At 38.1% G+C, this 18668-nt stretch overlaps 1 protein-coding gene across 3 annotated transcripts in view; it reads right to left on the reverse strand.

Annotated features, from left to right (window-relative positions):
* Positions 1-18668, reverse strand: part of KCTD1 (potassium channel tetramerization domain containing 1) — a 416307-nt gene that overhangs the window by 38225 nt on the left and 359414 nt on the right. For all 3 annotated transcript variants that reach the window (XM_053714994.1, XM_053714995.1, XM_053714993.1), the window contains exon 3: positions 6948-7092. In XM_053714994.1, coding sequence (XP_053570969.1) covers positions 6948-7092 — 145 coding nt within the window. The remainder of the gene's footprint in view (positions 1-6947; positions 7093-18668) is intronic.

The raw sequence follows: 18668 nt of genomic DNA on the forward strand, positions 1-18668 counted from the left end.
GGCAAAGGTGGAGTAGTGGTTACCCACGTACCCTGATGCTGACGCATTTCGGCAGGTGCCATAATCGTAGCTGAAGGGTGTAAGCTTGATCACTAATTTAAAGAAACAGATCACCTGTGATAGGTTAAAAACTTGTGCTACGTGGGTAACACACACCTCCACCAGAAAATTAAGTAAACTCCCTAATTTAGGATAATAACAACATGTTATCCACTTCATGTAAACTTTTGTGTGTATATATATAATCAACAAGATATTAAGAATATGCGCAAAATATTCCTTATTATGTATTTATACCCAAAGAAGAGAAAAGGCAAAAATACCCCAAATATATACGCCTGTGCAACTTCAATGGCATTTCACACAGGTACATTTGTAATAACACAGCCATATAAGACTACCTGAGTTAATATCATACTCTTAATGTTACCCTATGTGTGCCTTGTTTGTACTTAAGCAAACAGAGAGATTAGACATTTGAGTAAAAATATCTGTTAAATATCCATTGGTATTCTAATGATAAAGATAGAGATAGAGATCGATAAAAATCGATAAAAACTAGGACAGTGGGGATATACCCTATCACATATAGAGGGCTACTAGAGGGAGGAAAGACATACCATATCTATACACCAAAGTATAGTATAGTGTCCTTCTGGAAAAATACACAGGCTAACACCAGAAGTTGATCAGATCATATTCAGAATTAAGCCCTTTGGGCATCTTGGTGTGCAGCCTGTGTATCCAAAACACTTCCCTCTTAAGGAGCAAATTATCCCTATCACCCCCCCCTATTGTTTTTGTTTACCTCTTCAATAATTGTCCAATTTGCCTAACTTAATGTCATTTATGTGTTCCCTTATCCTAGTTCTAACTTGTCGAGACGTTTGACCTGTATATTGGATGTCACATGAGTCACAATTAAGGAGATAAACTGCATATGTGGATCTGCAGTTGAAAAGCGCCCTATGTGCAAACGTTTCACCAGAGTATGCGCTTCTGAACACATTGCCCAATTTCGCATGTCCACATGCTATGCAGTTGGTATAGCTACATTTATAAACTCCTTTGTATCTTAACCAGGAGGATGCATTAGGTTCATCCTGCTTCAATTGTGAAGGGACAGAGAATGTAAGAGTTGAGCTGTATAGAAAACCTATAACTAGGAATACTCTATTACATGCTCACAGTAGCCATCCAAAACAGGTTTTCAAGTCAGTTCTAAAAGGACAATTCACTAAGGTAAGAAGGAATTGTACCCGGTATAGTGAACACTTTAAACATGAAACTGAACTATCCCAAAAATTCCTAGAGAGGGGGTACCCCAGACAAGATATTATTAGGACCCGTGAGGAAGTAAGGGCCATTGAGAGAACCAAACTTCTCAGAGACAAACCATCAGTATGTGATGCTAAGTCTGACCAGTTAACTTTTGTGACTCAGTTTAGCAGGCAATATTATCAGGTGTGTAATATTATACGTAGACACATGACACTGCTCAGGGCAGATGATGACCTTGTGCAGATTGCCACATAAAAGGTGAGGTTTGCTTTCAGAAGGGGTAAAACTATAGGTAACTATGTAGCCCCTACGCAATTGAAGCAGGATGAAACTAATGCATCCTCCTGGTTAAGATACAAAGGAGTTTATAAATGTAGCTATACCAACTGCATAGCATGTGGACATGCGAAATTGGGCAATGTGTTCAGAAGCGCATACTCTGGTGAAACGTTTGCACATAGGGCGCTTTTCAACTGCAGATCCACATATGCAGTTTATCTCCTTAATTGTGACTCATGTGACATCCAATATACAAGTCAAACGTCTCGACAAGTTAGAACTAGGATAAGGGAACACATAAATGACATTAAGTTAGGCAAATTGACCACCCCCTTGGTGAACCACTTCAAGACAAAACACAATAAAGATCCAAGGACGCTGTCTTGGACAATTATTGAAGTGGTAAACACAAACAATAGGGGGAGTGATAGGGATAATTTGCTCCTTAAGAGGGAAGTGTTTTGGATACACAGGCTGCACACCAGGATGCCCAAAGGGCTTAATTCTGAATATGATCTGATCAACTTCTGGTGTTAGCCTGTGTATTTTTCCAGAAGGACACTATACTATACTTTGGTGTATAGATATGGTATGTCTTTCCTCCCTCTAGTAGCCCTCTATATGTGATAGGGTATATCCCCACTGTCCAAGTTTTTATCGATTTTTATCGATCTCTATCTCTATCTTTATCATTAGAATACCATTGGATATTTAACAGATATTTTTACTCAAATGTCTAATCTCTCTGTTTGCTTATATGGCTGTGTTATTACAAATGTACCTGTGTGAAATGCCATTGAAGTTGTACAGGCGTATATATTTGGGGTATTTTTGCCTTTTCTCTTCTTTGGGTATAAATACATAATAAGGAATGTTTTGCGCATATTCTTAATATCTTGTTGATTATATATATACACATAAAAGTTTACATGAAGTGGATAACATGTTGTTATTATCCTAAATTAGGGCGTTTACTTAATTTTCTGGTGGAGGTGTGTGTTACCCACGTAGCACAAGTTTTTAACCTATCACAGGTGATCTGTTTCTTTAAATTAGTGATCAAGCTTACACCCTTCAGCTACGATTACGGCACCTGCCGAAACGCGTCAGCATCAGGGTACGTGGGTAACCACTACTCCACCTTTGCCCTAGAGGTTTACAGCTTTTTTCTATGTGTCTCCAGCTGTCTTTTTAACATTTGAATAAAGGACGCTTTGCTGTTTGTGAATTACCGGTGCCTCTGCTTGTTTCTTTGCTGTTACCTTTTGCATATGTTTAAGGCACGGACACTTACTGAGCAGCGATAACCTCCCCTGTATGGCACAGTACTACATTGGAATATTGGCTTTTCCAGGCCGTGGACTCTCCTTACCATCGGACTTACCCGCCCCTCATCGTGACGTCATGCACTTCCGGACCGGCTGTACACACGCTGAAACGCTGTAGGGATCCACGCTGCCGCTCGACCTCCATGCTGCTGTGGATACACAGATTTTTGAGAGAGAGGATCTAGAGCATAGAAGGTTCAAGGTGGGTCCCCAGGATCAGCGTTTACACCAGCGCATACACTGCTTTATTTATTTGTACATATAAGAGTACGGAACTTTCTTAGGGGTCGAAGAGTTTGGAGCAAGTGCATTAAACAGGGGCATATGTGTTACTATTATTTATTAGCAACTACGGTAATACGCTAACAGGTGCTGCAACTCCTTTGGGTGATATCCTCTAAAAGCATATATGATGTGCACCTTAGATATGGGTCCCCATAGCTCTAAGGCAGAGGTTGGGAATGGAAAAAGATTTATATTTAGCTGAAGGAACATATGGAACCCCCAATTTCTTCCATTCCTTGGAAACCAGTTACAAAATCAGGAAAAGGGAAGAAGACTTGTCAAGCAGTTTAGTATTAGCCATAGAAGAGTTAGTCACATCATCCACCTCCAGAGTATGGTAATTAAAGGGCGCATACTCCCCACTGAGTCCAGAAAGTGATCCTGAGAATCAGACATTGAATCCTCTGCAGGAGGCATAACAGCCACAAACTGAGACACAACAGAGTGAATATATTCCCTGAGTCTTGGGGAAAACTCAGAAGAGCTATCAGACAGAGAACTCTGGCCATTCTGTACTAACGTAGAAAACCCCTGTCCAGAATTGTCAAGAAGTTCAGCACAATTTAAACACCGTCATAAAGGACCAGTCAACACAGTGGGTTTGCATAATCAACAAATGCAAGCCAACAAGACAATACAATAGCACTTAGTCTGAACTTCAAATGAATAGTAGATTATTTTTCTGACAATTTTAAAAGTTGTCTATTTCCACTCCTCTGTACCATGTGACAGCCATCAGCCAATCACAAATGCATACACACACTATGTGACAGCCTTCAGCCAATCACAAATGCATATACGCTTATTCTGTGAATTCTTGCACATGTTCAGTAGGAGCTGGTGACTCAAAAAGTTAAAATATAAAAAGACTGTGCACTATTTTGAATGGAAGTAAATTGAAAAGTTGATTACAATTACATGCTCTATCTGAACAATTAAAGTTTAATTTTGACTTGAGTGTCCCTTTAAACATGCAGATAAACTTTTAACTCCTCTAGATAATGGTACATAGGCCTGAGATGTACCACCTTTCTCCATTGTATATGATAACAAAAAGAAGGAGGGAATGTATCACAGAATAATATGCATCCTGCTAATTAAGAGACCAAACCAGCACAAGCAACACCCAGAAAAACAAACTGTAAACAGTCCCTCACAACAAATCAATAAACCAGAGCCCAGAAAATAAAAAGTTGAATATATATATAAAATTAAAGCTATAAAGTGCAGAAGTGAGTCTCACCACCGCCAGACAGTGCAAGGAAACAATCCAAAAGGCAGTATAGATGGCCGCTGCCCCAGAGAGAAGGGGCAGAATTACCCATAATACCACACAAATTGTGCTCTTCTGAAAAAATGTACCCCTTCAAAAGTCCCACCAAACTGTCTGAACTAAAATTAAAGGCAAAAATGAGGTGTGAGAGAAGAAACCACAGCTAGCGTTCTTTTAAATAGCCACTGGTCCATGGAAGGTAACAATTCTACTTACCTGACACAATCTTGTACCACAAATGCCACAGGCTGCATTCAACCCAAGGGTCCATCTGAGGTAACAACCATAGTTTGAAGGATCTGTCAAGGAGCAGCACACTTTAGTCTAGGGTATTGGCAGATAAGTCCATTTTACACCTATTGGGGACATTAACTTTTCCCATTGGAAGAAGATTTTCACTTCCCAGATTAAATTCCTTTTTCTATGTCCAGGTGGCAATCTAAGGGGGCACATGGGTTTCAGATCATTTATAGACCCCTATCATTCCTTGGAAACTGAATTTTTTTGGCTCCTAGAGTTTCTATTAGCATTACCTAATCAGTGATAGAGATAGATTTAATTATAAATAGTGTTCTTTCCTGACACATTTTAATATAAAGCTGTTCATAATGACTTGAAATATCAAGCAGTTCTTCTCTGAACAAGAGATATAGCCAACCCAGAGATGTAGTTCTACTGATTGCCTTTATCAGTCTGGGGCAACTGTAGTCTTTAGACCCAGTAAGCAAGGAGTCCACAGGGATACCTTATTTCCCTTAAAGGGATACTGAACCCAATTTTTTTCTTTCATGATTCAGATAGAGCATGCAATTTTGAGCAACATTCTAATTTATTCCTATTATCAATTTTTCTTCGTTCTCTTGCTATCTTTATTTGAAAAGGCAGAAATTAAAGTTTTGGAGCCGGCCTATTTTTTGTTCAGTACCCTGGATAGGACTTGCTGATTGGTGCCTGCATTTAGCCATCCAATCAGCAAGCGCAACCCAGGTTCTCAACCTAAAATGGGCCGGCTCCAAAGCTTTTATTGCTGCTTTTTCAAATAAAGATAGCAAAAAAACAAAGAAAATTGATAATGGAAGTAAATTAAAAAGCTGCTTAAAATTGCATGCTCTATCGGAACCATGAAAGAAAAAAATTGGGTTTAGTATCCCTTTAAGTGACATATATTTAGGACCAAGTGCATAAACATAAACAGATTGTCTAACTATGCTCCAATTTAAGTAAGCTACAAAATAGTTTGCTATAAGGGCAATCCCTACTGAAGATTTAAACTCCCTTAGCTTTTTTTTTGCCATTGGTAAGAGAGAACTATTTCTATAATTAAGAGAACTGAATGGTATTTCAGAACTAAACTGGCCTATTAAATAATTTCACACTGAAATACTTCTATAAAGTCAATGTTCTCCACCAGACCTTTTTAATAGGTGCACTAACCAGCTAATTTTACCCAGTTACAATCTTACCCAAAAATAAGATAAAATTTGCTAATATTAAAAATGTTCAGTGTTTATTGCTCAAATTTTAACTAAATACATGTATGTTGAATTATGCAATTAATTTGTGCTTGTGTTAATAATATTATATATAATAATATATAATAATATATAATAATATTTTTATTGTTTATTTGTATGGCACCGCAACATTCCATATCGCTGGAATAATTCCTATTATAAAGTGTTACACTGCCCCCACCCGCCTACTGTGGAGAACACTCATAGTGTTTCTTTGTAACAGTCAAAAAAGCAGGACAACAGCATTACACATTAGCATGCACCTGTATATGAACTGTAAAAGTGTGATTTTAAGGAAATTAATTTTACTATTATGTGACACACATTTTCATTGTAAAAGAGCAGGAATGTGAAACTGGTAACAGAGTAAAATCGAGTAATCTGGAACTGAACAATGCTATTAAATTACCATGCCTCTGAATAAAAGGACTTTAATTGAGCCATTTTAAGGGTAAAAAACGTACATATAGACCCAGATCAATAAACGTATACATTAGATCCACGTAAAGGGTGGAGTTACATAAAAAAGAGGGTTCTGTATTTTCAAATAAGGAGATTACAATAATTACAATTACAATAATCTGCGGAATGTGTCGGCGCTCTACAAATAACCAATAATAGTAATACTAAAGTAACCATGTAATGCAAATAATCATTAGGTAAATGCAGTGCCTGTGGCTCCAACACAAACACAGTAGTCAGGGAAAGAATAAACTGATAAACTATAGAATCATATTATGGTTATGGTTCTAGTTTGGACAATTCCAGCTTTAAACGTATGATGCTTCAATATACATTTGTTAAGCTCTGCACCAAAGTTTGCCAATCCTATAACTGGGCTTTACATCCCAGCACACTGAAACCAAAACAAACAAAGCTATTCTGTTCACTATTGACTGGCTGAAAAAAATTAAACTTGCTTGGGCATTGCTGGATGAGGTATCACAGAAAAAAAGTAGTAAAGTTAGAAAGGTAGAGTTTACTTACTTTGAAATCATCAGAGATGAGAAGTTTTGATGTTCTTAGGAAGTTTAAAATATAACGAAACATTTGTCCATCTCGGTCAATAAAGTAATGTTGCTTTAAACTGTCCAAAACAATTGGTTCTGTACCATCGAAAAGTCTTCCAATTCTGTAAAGACAATTGACTTAGTTGTAAGCTGGTTAGCAAACTGAATAAGTAACTCACCCATAATATTCAAACCTAAGCAAAAAAAACAACAACAACCTAGAACAAATGTTGAATAAAGCCCTCTTTTATGATACTTCAAACAAGCTTGTACTAGGAACTTTTTTATTACAAGCATTTCAAGATTTAAATACCATTATTTACATTTACCATAGTGGATTTTCAAGTACAGAGGAAACTTTACTTATAAATTGGTATTTGGACAGATCAGTTTTGTTACATGCAAAAACAAGAGACACAAACAAAATCAAATTCTGCTGAATAAACCTATTTTTTCTTCAAATGCGAAGAATAAATTCAGCCATATGAGATGGATAGATGCATACATTTTAAGCAAGTACCAGTTTGACAGAAAGTATAGGCCATGTGCCTTTAATCAGCACAGATGATCTTACAGGTTTTATTATATCATTGCCAAATAAGTATAAAATAGCTTTTTAAGAATACACCTGGGACCTTGCCCCACTTTAATCATCCTAATTCTGTACCATAGGTAATTACTACTAAGCTTTCCACTGCTATTACCCTTAACTGTGACTTACCTCCCTTTATTACAACGAAATCCAGCACCCATGGGCCACCACACTGTGATCTACCCAACAACATATACCCAGATGGAAGCTTCTTACTATCACCCCTCCCATAGTTATATAACCTACAGCACCTAACACACCCACAGTAAAAACTCATCTTAAACCTAAATCCCAGAATTATCTCCCTGGTAAACACACCCATAAGTGTAAATTGAGATACAGCTCCCCCTCCCCGCAGTAAACTGTCCTTGTCATTAAACATCTTACATTCCCCACTGCCAGTAAACCCCTCTAACTTTACACCTCCACTACATGATCCGAGTACACACCTCAACGTCCAACACCTAAAACCTCAAAAAAATTCTAAAAACAAAAACACAAAAAGGTGTTACCTGATTATCAAGTTGAAGTTTTCTTACTGTATTCTAGGCCTTCTTCAGGGTTTCCTCCTATCTACAGAAAATTTCAGCCAAAATGATTGGTTATTCTGATTAGCCAATAAGGAAAGTGGTCGGTGAGCTTACTTTCAATATTGAGCACTTAACTTTTCTGATTGGTTAATTAGTGATTTAAACACATTTAAGTATAAATAGAAGGGGACCCTGAAAACAAGCCAGCCTATAAGGATGAGGAGCAAGAGAACCTGTTGCTGACTGGAGAGAAAATGGGGGGAAAAAAAAGAAACAATACCTGGCTGCAGAAACTTTTTAATTATGGGAGTTTGGGGAGATGCAGTGGGGGATCACATACTAGGGATGTTTAAAAATGTTGTGTTAGGGAAAGTTATTGTGCTCCTCTTCTCTGTCCTTTCATGGGTTCTTTGAGTAGAATTGAAGCATTTTATCAAATATTAACACTAATGTGTATACTGCTAAGCCATTGCTCACTTTAAATATATTCATATAAAACATATTTATTTCCTATTTTGTTTTCCTAAAGGAACATAAAACCCAAAACGTATCTTACAGTGGAGCTTGATGCCCCGTGTTTCTGGTGAGCCTGCAGGCTCGCCAGGAAAACAGCAGTTATGAAGCAACGGTCACAAAGACCACTGCTCCATAACCTGTCTGCCTGCTCAGAGCAGGCGGACAGACATTGCCGAAAATCAACCCGATCGAGTACGATTGGGTTGATTAACACCCCCCTGCTGGCGGCCCATTGGCTGCGAGTCTACAGGGGGCGGCGTTGCACCAGCAGCTCTTGTGAGCTGCTGGTGCAATGCTGAATACGGCGAGCATATTGCTCGCCGTATTCAGCGAGGTCTGGCGGACCTGATCTGCACTGTCGGATCAGGTCCGCCAGACTTTGATAAATTGGGGCCAATGAGTCAAATAGAGCAATGTGATTTTTTTTTTCTCGACAATTTACTTCTACTATCAAAAGAGCTAGGAGCTAGGAGAACACATCTGGTGAACCAATAAAAATAAATATGTATGTGCAGCCACCAGTCAGCAGCTAACTCCTTTTGCTTCTCTTGATCCTACCTAGGTATGCTTTTCAACTAAGGCTACCAAGAGAATGAAGCAAATTAGATACTAGAAGTAAAATGGAAAGTTGTTTGTCCCTGTAAATAATTTCCATTTGCTTGAGACTTACTTGGCCATTTGTTGATGCTCTAATAAAAGAAATATTTTTTTCACAAACAAAATCACTTGTGTCTTGAAGCAACATGCTGCAAAGTATCACTAGAAAATATTACATGGTTCATTTTGCTGAGAGTAAGTTTATTTGCATGAAAAAGATTTAAGATATCATCAAAAAGTTGTAGAACAAAAATAAATATGTCAACTGTCTGCCAAGTCTGTCATCAAATAGTATGAAGTTTAACATAGTTGTAAAAATAGAAACACAACAGTGTCTAGGAAATCTGATCTGTATCTGTTCTGGAAGCAGAAAAGTGAATTCCTACTTAGTTCAAAATAAAAAAAATAAAAAGACTTGGAAAAAGAGAGATTCAATAGGAGTATGGAGTTCTTCTAGACAAGAAAATAAAAATCTATTGTACTGTTGCAAACAAGATATTAGTAGATAAAGTATAATTGCCCCTATATAGATTCCTGGTGAGCCATCACCTTTAATATGGAGAAGTAGTTTTGGGGACCAATTATCAAAAAGCACTTTGCAGAGCTAGGCAGGGTTTGTAGAGGGCTACAAAATAAATAAGGGAATGGAGGATTTAAAGGGACAGTCTAGTCAAAATTAAACTTTCATGATTCAGATAGGGCATGTAATTTTAAACAACGTTCCAATTTACTTTTATCATCAAATTTGCTTTGTTCTCTTGGTATTCTTTGTTCAAAGCTAATCCTAGGTAGGCTCAAAATTATTTCTAAACTGTTAAAAACCGCCTCTAATCTCAGTGCATTTTGACAGTTTTTCACAGTTAGAAAGTACTAGTTTATGTGTGCCATATAGATAACATTGTGTTCACTCCTGTGCAGTTATTTAAGAGTCTGCACTGATTGGCTAAAATGTAAGTCTGTCTAAAGCACTGAGATAAGGGGGCAGTTTGCTGAGGTTTAGATTCAAGATAGTCACAGAGTTAAAAAGTACATTAATATAACTGTGATGGTTATGCAAAACTGGGGAATGGGTAATAAAGGGATTATCTATCTTTTTAAACAATAAACATTTTCAAGTAGACTGTCCCTTTAAGCTACAAATAGATGTTAGACAAACTGGGTCCGTTTACGCTAGGAAAGGGCACTTAAGAAGTTATTCTGTTATACAAACATTCATAGACCATATAGAACGCTGGCAGGGACACTGTTTGTGACAAAAGGTCATACTTCAAAAGGACATTAAAATTGTTTTAAACATGCGCCAGAAATTAAATACTCCATTCTCCCTAGGGGAGAAAAACAATTTTCAGATTTAATTTACAGGAAAAGCAGGCACATTAAATAATAAACATGCATTGTGACTTGTGCTGCTGATTGGATCAGAAAGTTTCTGCTTCAGGACCAGCAGTGCTCTGTGGGTCCGGAGCGGGAGGTAAACACATTAGGGGTCAATTTAAAAAAATGTCGGACGGACATGAACCACTGTAGCGCATCATGTCCGCCCGACATCGCTAAATGCCGACATCATGTCTGCCCGACATAGCTAAATGCCGACATCATACGCTGTCGGCATGTAACATTGCACACGCATTTCTGGTTAAATGTTTGTGCAATGCCGCCCCCTGTACATTCGTGGCTAACAGAGGGTGTCAATCATCCCAATTGTATCAGATCGGGATGATTGCTGTCCGCCACCTCAGAGGTGGCGGACGAGTTAAGGAGCAGCCATCTTAAGACCACTGCTTCTTAACTTACATTTCCGGCAAGCCTAAAGGCTCACGAGGAATAAGCAGCATCCGCATGTAATTATAACACTTTAAAGATCCGTTCATTTCTAGAAGAAAAAAATTCAATGATTTAGTACAGATTGCCAATTCAAAAGTGGCTTAACCCCTTAATGACCACAGCACTTTTCCATTTTCTGTCCGTTTGGGACCAAGGCTATTTTTACATTTCTGCAGTGTTTGTGTTTAGCTGTAATTTTCCTCTTACTCATTTACTGTACCCACATATATTATATACCGTATTTCTCGCCATTAAATGGACTTTCTAAAGATACCATTATTTTCATCATATCTTATAATTTACTATAAAAAAAATTATAAAATATGAGGAAAAAATGGAAAGAAACACACTTTTTCTAACTTTGACCCCCAAAATCTGTTACACATCTACAACCACCAAAAAAACACCCATGCTAAATAGTTTCTAAATGTTGTCCTGAGTTTAGAAATACCCAATGTTTACATGTTCTTTGCTTTTTTTGCAAGTTATAGGGCCATAAATACAAGTAGCACTTTGCTATTTCCAAACCATTTCTTTTCAAAATTAGCGCTAGTTACATTGGGACACTGATATCTTTCAGGAATCCCTGAATATCCATTGACATGTATATATTTTTTTTAGTAGACAACCCAAAGTATTGATCTAGGCCCATTTTGGTATATTTCATGCCACCATTTCACCGCCAAATGCAATCAAATACAAAAAATCGTTCACTTTTCACAAATTTTTTCACAAACCTTTGGTTTCTAAATTAAATTATTTACAAACAGCTTGTGCAATTATGGCATAAATTGTTGTAAATTCTTATCTGGGATCCCCTTTGTTCAGAAATAGCAGACATATATGACTTTGGCGTTGCTTTTTGGTAATTAGAAGGCCGCTAAATGCCACTGCGCACCACACGTGTATTATGCCCAGCAGTGAAGGGGTTAATTAGGGAGCATGTAGGGAGCTTTTTGGGATAGTTTTAGCTTTAGTGTAGTGTAGTAGACAACCCCAAGTATTGATCTAGGCCAATTTTGGTATATTTTATGCCACCATTTCACCGCCAAATGCGATCAAATTAATAAAAAAGTTAAATTTTTCTCAATTTTAGGTTTCTCACTGAAATTATTTACAAACAGCTTGTGCATTTATGGCACAAGTGGTTGTAAATGCTTCTCTGGGATCCCCTTTGTTCAGAAATAGCAGACATATATGGCTTTGGCATTGCTTTTTGGTAATTAGAAGGCCTCTAAATGCCGCTGCGCATCACACGTGTATTATGGCTAGCAGTGAAGGGGTTAATTATGTAGCTTGTAGGGAGCTTGCAGGGTTAATTTTATCTTTAGTGTAGAGCTCAGCCTCCCACCTGAAACATCAGACCCCCTGATCCCTCCCAAACAGCTCTCTTCCCTCCCCACCCCACAATTGTCCCCGCCATCTTAAGTACTGGCAGAAACTCTGCCAGTACTAAAATAAAAGGTATTTGGCCATTAAAAAAAAAAAAAAAAGCATATTTACATATGCTGATGTGTATGATCCCCCCTTAGACCCCAACCTCACTGATCCCCCACCTAACAGCTCTCTAACCCTTCCCCTCTGCCTTAATGGGCGCCATCTTGGGTACTGGCAGCTGTCTGCCAGTACCCAGTTTTGCAAAAAATTTGCCATTTTATTAAAAAAAAAGCCATTTTCTGTAGTGTAGCTTTCCCCCCCACCAAGACCAACCCCCCACCCCTTCCAGATCCCTTAGATTATATTTATAAAGTTTAAACTTTATTTTTTTTGTTTACTTTTTACTTTATGTTTTTCTGTAGTGTAGCGGTTCCCACCCGCTCCTGTCCCGTGCACGCGCCCGCCATCCAACCCCCGTGCACGCGCGCGCCCCCGTGGGTCCCGCCCCCGATCCCGCCCCCCTCCACTCCATACACAACATCGATGGCCGCCCACCCGCCTCCCACGTAAGCTCCCACCCACCAACGATACCGGCCATCGATGTCCGGTGCAGAGAGGGCCACAGAGTGGCTCTCTCTGCATCGGATGGCCAAGGGGGTTTATTGCAGGATGCCTCCATATCGAGGCATCACTGCAATAACCGGAAAGCAGCTGGAAGCGAGCAGGATCGCTTCCAGCTGCTTTCCAGACCAAGGACGTACGCCACATGTCCTCGGTCATTAAGTGTATTTTTTTTGAGGACGTGTGGCGTACGTCCTTGGTCGTTAAGGGGTTAAAGGGACACTGAAACCAAATTTTTTCTTTCGTGATTCAGATAGAGCCTGCAATTTTAAGCAACTTTCTAATTTACTCCTATTATCAAATTTTCTTCGTTCTCTTGCTATCTTTATTTGAAAAAGAAGGCATCTAAGCATTTTTTAGGTTCAGAACTCTGGACAGCACTTTTTTATTGGTGGATGAATTTATCCACCAATCAGCAAAGACAACCCAGGTTGTTCACCAAAAATGGGCCGGCATTTAAACTTACATTCTTGCATTTCAAATAAAGATACCAAGAGAATGAAGAAAATTTGATAATAGAAGTAAATTAGAAAGTTGCTTAAAATTTCATGCTCTATCTGAATCATGAAAGAAAAAATTTGGGTTCAGTGTTGCTTTAAGCAACAGTTTTTTTATTATAAAAAAGAGATCAAAGAGATTTATAAAGGTTGAACTTTATGGGCATTCTACTAGGTTTGTATATCTGAGTTAATAAATATGGCTGAAAAAGCACATGTTAAACTGATTATTCATTAGATTTAGGAAACCACTGTAATTTGCATCTAAAGAAAAGATTTTCAAGGACATTTCCAACAATTGTATGGAAATACAGGTGGCCCTCGATTTACGCCGGTTCAATTTGCGCCATTTCAGAATAGCAACCTTTTTTTTTCCAGTCATGTGACTGCTATTGAAAAGCATTAAGAAGCATTGCATTGATTAAAATAGCCAATAGGTGGCGCTGTCCGCTTGTGTTGCAGCAAATATATGCAAAGCCAAGCACAGAAACAGGCTGAATTAATTAGTCTAGCTAGACATGAGCTATCGAGCAGCTTTCATAGGAACAAGATCTTCCTGTCTATAAATCAGACCAGATTGGAATGCATAAATAACTGTTTGCAGAAAAATGCAAGTAAAGTCTGTGTTGTGCGATTATTTCATAGGGTTTATAATGCAGTTTAGCAAATGTTTTCGTTCATTTAACTTAGTTTAATTATATATTCTGTGTTGTGTGATTATTTGATACTGTTTATAATGCTGTTTAGCATTTAACGTCTTAATTTCAAAGCTTTAAAAATAATGTATTAGGTGTTACTTATGACAATTTTGAGAGGCGCCTGGAATCTAACTTCCTCACTTCCCATTGACTTACATTATAAACTGGGTTTCAATTTACAACGGTTTCGATTTACAAACATTCCTTCTGGAACCTAACCCTGGCGTAAACTGAGGGCTACCTGTACTTTTAAGGCTATACACCGGGACCATTTTATAATCCTGCATTTACCACCCAGATCGTCAAGAGATCACTAAATTTAAAAAGGGAAGTTCCTCTTTCAAATGAGGGTTCTTGTGTTCTTTAAGGATAAAGATTATCATTATTGTAGATGGATATCACCTGCATCACTAGGCAACAGTTCTCGATAGGTTGATTTATTTAAAAAATGTATTTATATTATGGAGGAAATAAGCAAATTATTGCTTATTATACAATGCTTGTTAATGGTTTTCTCATACTGGAGCACACACTGATCTACTGTTGCCTTAACTTCTTTGGATCAGACCTGCTACTGCTTACAAGAGAGAGTGATCTATCTTTAGTTCACCTAGGGCCATATTCTCTAAAGCTCTCCGCTCAGGCAAGATTATCTAAAAAGATCTGTTAAGGCTACAAGGTTTAACATGATTTTGTAAAAGCAGATTTTATCCCAAGAACTACAGGTATGTTGGCTAAATCCAACATATCTATATGCAAAAGATAGACCTAAACTGCAGTATAGTGCAACATAAAAATATAATCAAAGTACACATCACAAATCATTAATATACGCATTCAAATTTATATGAAAAGCTTGCAACAAAATATGAATTGTATCCACTTTGAGCAGAACTAAAGCTGGACTTGTTTCTCTATAGCATCAACACTTGCTATGGTATACTTGCCAACTGCCCAAGGTTTTTGGCCTTATGTCCCATGGTATAACTGTCCTGTCAGTGTGTTCAGCCCTGAGGTCTGTACTTGAATGGGTATCTGTGGTGTGGGAACCAGACATGAGGTCTATGTTAGTCTATATTTGTTTGCATGTGATGGAATATAAGTCTCCTGCACCTTTGATTTGATCAACTAAATAAATAGTTCATGTTTTGTGCATATTGTGTGCAATTTATATTTGGTGTTTTTGAGGTGCAATAGAAACTATTGATGGATTTTGTCAATTCTGCACTAACTTGTTTAACTGCTTTGCAGCAAAGTGCCTCTAGAATTTATTTTAACATGCTTGCAACTGTGCCACAGGCTTTAATAGGCATCTGGTGAAATAATATGTGACCCATAACTCCTGACAGACTAGTGAATTAAACCTAACGCATGAAGAAATCATGATTAATACTACAACATTTTGAAAATCAAAGAGCAGAATATTTACGGTTAGTTTGGCACTCCATAAAAGGTACTGAGTTAATACATAGAAATGCATTTAAGGAAATCACCAATAAATGTGGCAGGCTCAGCCAGGTCTATTTTGAAGATTAATGAAGCTAAAACATTTTTAGATTAATGGACAAAGTATACAGGCTGCTGATTAAATCTGTTGTCAGATTTGTTTAAACCAGGCAAACACAACAAGGTATGAGGTAAAGCAAATAAGGAGAAAAAATAAAGCACACAAACTTGCACCATATTATTACGTTTCCTTCTAACCTTGCTTACTATGTTTACTGTGTGATTATGAAACCTTCAGTAATTACACAGCTGAACATGTGATCTAATTCATACCTCTGAAATTCTTAACCTGAAGCTCTGCAGCTGCCTGTGTGCGGAATGCTGGAGTCATATAAGGACACAAAAAACACTGATTCTGCTTTCTGGCTTAGCTCATGGGCACCCAGAAGTGACTTGACAATTTGTTTTTCACTATTCAGGGTGTGAAGAGGCTTTTGTATATTTATATTACAAATGCTGAAGAGTTGAAGTAATAAAATGCAGAGGAATTAAATGGTAAATTAAGCTTTATAGAAGGAGATTTGAGACAAAGATTAGATAGATAATATAGATTAGATAGATATATCATAGATAATATAGATTAGATAGATGATAGATAAATGTATAGATAGATGATAGATAAAAGATAGATGGACTGATAGGCAGAAAGATAGCTGACAGATAAATTATATAATACAATATCTAACAACTTATACACTATTTGTTTTAAATGTGGTTTAATAATCAAGCAGACATATATTATTATTTTAAGATGCAAAGTTTCAAAATATACATTCCTAATTTAATGTGCCTGCTTTTGTTGTAGAATATCTCTGCAAAACTTCCTCCAGAAATGGTTACATTTACATGACACTGCAACATTCTACAGTGTGATTGGTTAACTCAGAGCAAACCTTCATTCACATCTGTCCCTAACACACATCAGTAAAGGAGACCAGGAACATTCCAACTAGATATTCAAGTCTATCCCTGAACTGTTCTTCATTTACAAAACCTTATAAACATTGTGCTAACAAAATGACACCATGAAATTGTTTTACAAGCTTTATTTTGTATGTATGTAGTTTGCAATGCAGTGTTTAATTGAGGGTATGAGCTAGATTTTATCATCATACTGTGCTTTGTTCTTCAGATTTTTGTATTTGGATACTGTAAATGTCATTCAAGCATTCAATAGAAAAAAAAATCCCTATAATTAAAGGGCAATAAAACAATTTATCAGCTTCTATTATCTAATTTGATTTGTTCTCTTGGTATCCTTTGTTGAAAAGCATACCTAGGTAGGGTCAGGAGCAGCAATGCATTACTGGGATCTAGTTGCCGATTGGTGGCTGCACATAAATGGCTTGTGCTCACCTCAAGTGTTCAACTAGCTCATTTTTAATGTGATAATAGAAGGAAATAGAAAAGCTTTTGAAAACTGTATGCTCCATCTGAATCCTAAAAGAAACAAGTTTGGGTTTCATGTGAAGGTGGTGCACAGACTTTGGGCGAGATTACATATGCGGCGCAGGCTTCAGAGTAACTGCTGAAACCCACGCCACCCATAATTTCGCCTCGCACATCGGGGAATCACATATACGGTGCTGGCAGTTCTGTAAGTCGGATAAACTAACGATGTCCAGAAATGTGCGTAAATACAAATTTCTGGAGTCGCCAGTGACTTATGGCACTTTAGAAACTGCCGGCGCCTAAGAAAATAAAAAATTCATGTCAAATCTCCCGTAAATGTCTAACACGCCTCCCAAAAATAAACCTGACACGTAAAACCCCTATATCCGCCATCAAACCCACATCGGAACTAATAATAAAGGTATTGACCCCTAAACCGACAACCCCCCCCCCCACAATGCAATATGCCTAATTAAACTATTAACCCCCAATCCGCCCACATCCCGATCTACCTAATAAAAGTATTAACCCCTAAATCCACCAACCTCAACATCGCAAACTACCTAATAAATGTATTAAGCCCTAATCCGCCATTCACCCACATCGCAACAAACCTTATAAATCTATTAACCCCTAATCTGCCAAACCCACACAATGCAATAATCCTACTAAAACTATTAACCCCTAAACCGCCAAACCCACACAATGCAAATAACTAAGCCCCCTAACCTAACGTCCCCTAAATTAACCCCAATTACCTAAATTAAAAAATACTAAGTTTCAAACAATTAAAATAAAAAAGCTAACATTACTTAAAGTGAATGTAAAGTTTGCAGAATGAGTGCCCAGTTTTTAAAAATCCAATTAAAAACAGGGGCACTTTCATTCATCAAACTTTACATTTCACTGGTTTTGTTAAAATACCTACCTTTTCTTCTTGAAAGCCTCTCCAGCGCTTCTCCAACCCGTCGCAAGCCTCTTCATACGTCAGCAATTACAATTCCGGCATCCTCCAATCACGGCTTCCCCCCAGGGCAATCACTGTCTAAAGCAACGCTGTGATTGGAGGAAGGCCGGGATCATCATTTCTGACATAGGAAGAGGCTTGCAATGGGCGGGGGAAGCGCTGGAACGGCTTTCACGAAGAAAAGGTAAGTATTTTAACAAAACCAATGAAATGTAAAGTTTGATGAATGAAAGTGCCCCTGTTTTTAAAATTATTAAAATCCGGGCACTAGGGACTTCCGGTGGGCGGGCGGAGCGAACGGTCGCAGGGAAGAGGAGCTCCGTGCTCATAGCTCCCAAATTCCCTTATTGGCGACCGTAAACTACCACAATACCGCTGATCCTTGACAGGTATACCTCAAGACCTGTCCGGACTTGTCACAGGTAGGAGCCAACACCAACGGCTCCCCTGCCGGAACAATTTCAAAAGCCACAACGGCCGTAGCTGCCAAAGACCGCGCTAAAGAAAAAAAAGAGCACACATTAGAACCCCATCAGACGCAACTGATCCGACCTCGCACAGCTGGGGGTTAACTTGGGCTC

Source organism: Bombina bombina, chromosome 5 (assembly GCF_027579735.1).
Source record: "Bombina bombina isolate aBomBom1 chromosome 5, aBomBom1.pri, whole genome shotgun sequence".
In the NCBI taxonomy this organism is placed as follows: Eukaryota; Metazoa; Chordata; class Amphibia; order Anura; family Bombinatoridae; genus Bombina; species Bombina bombina.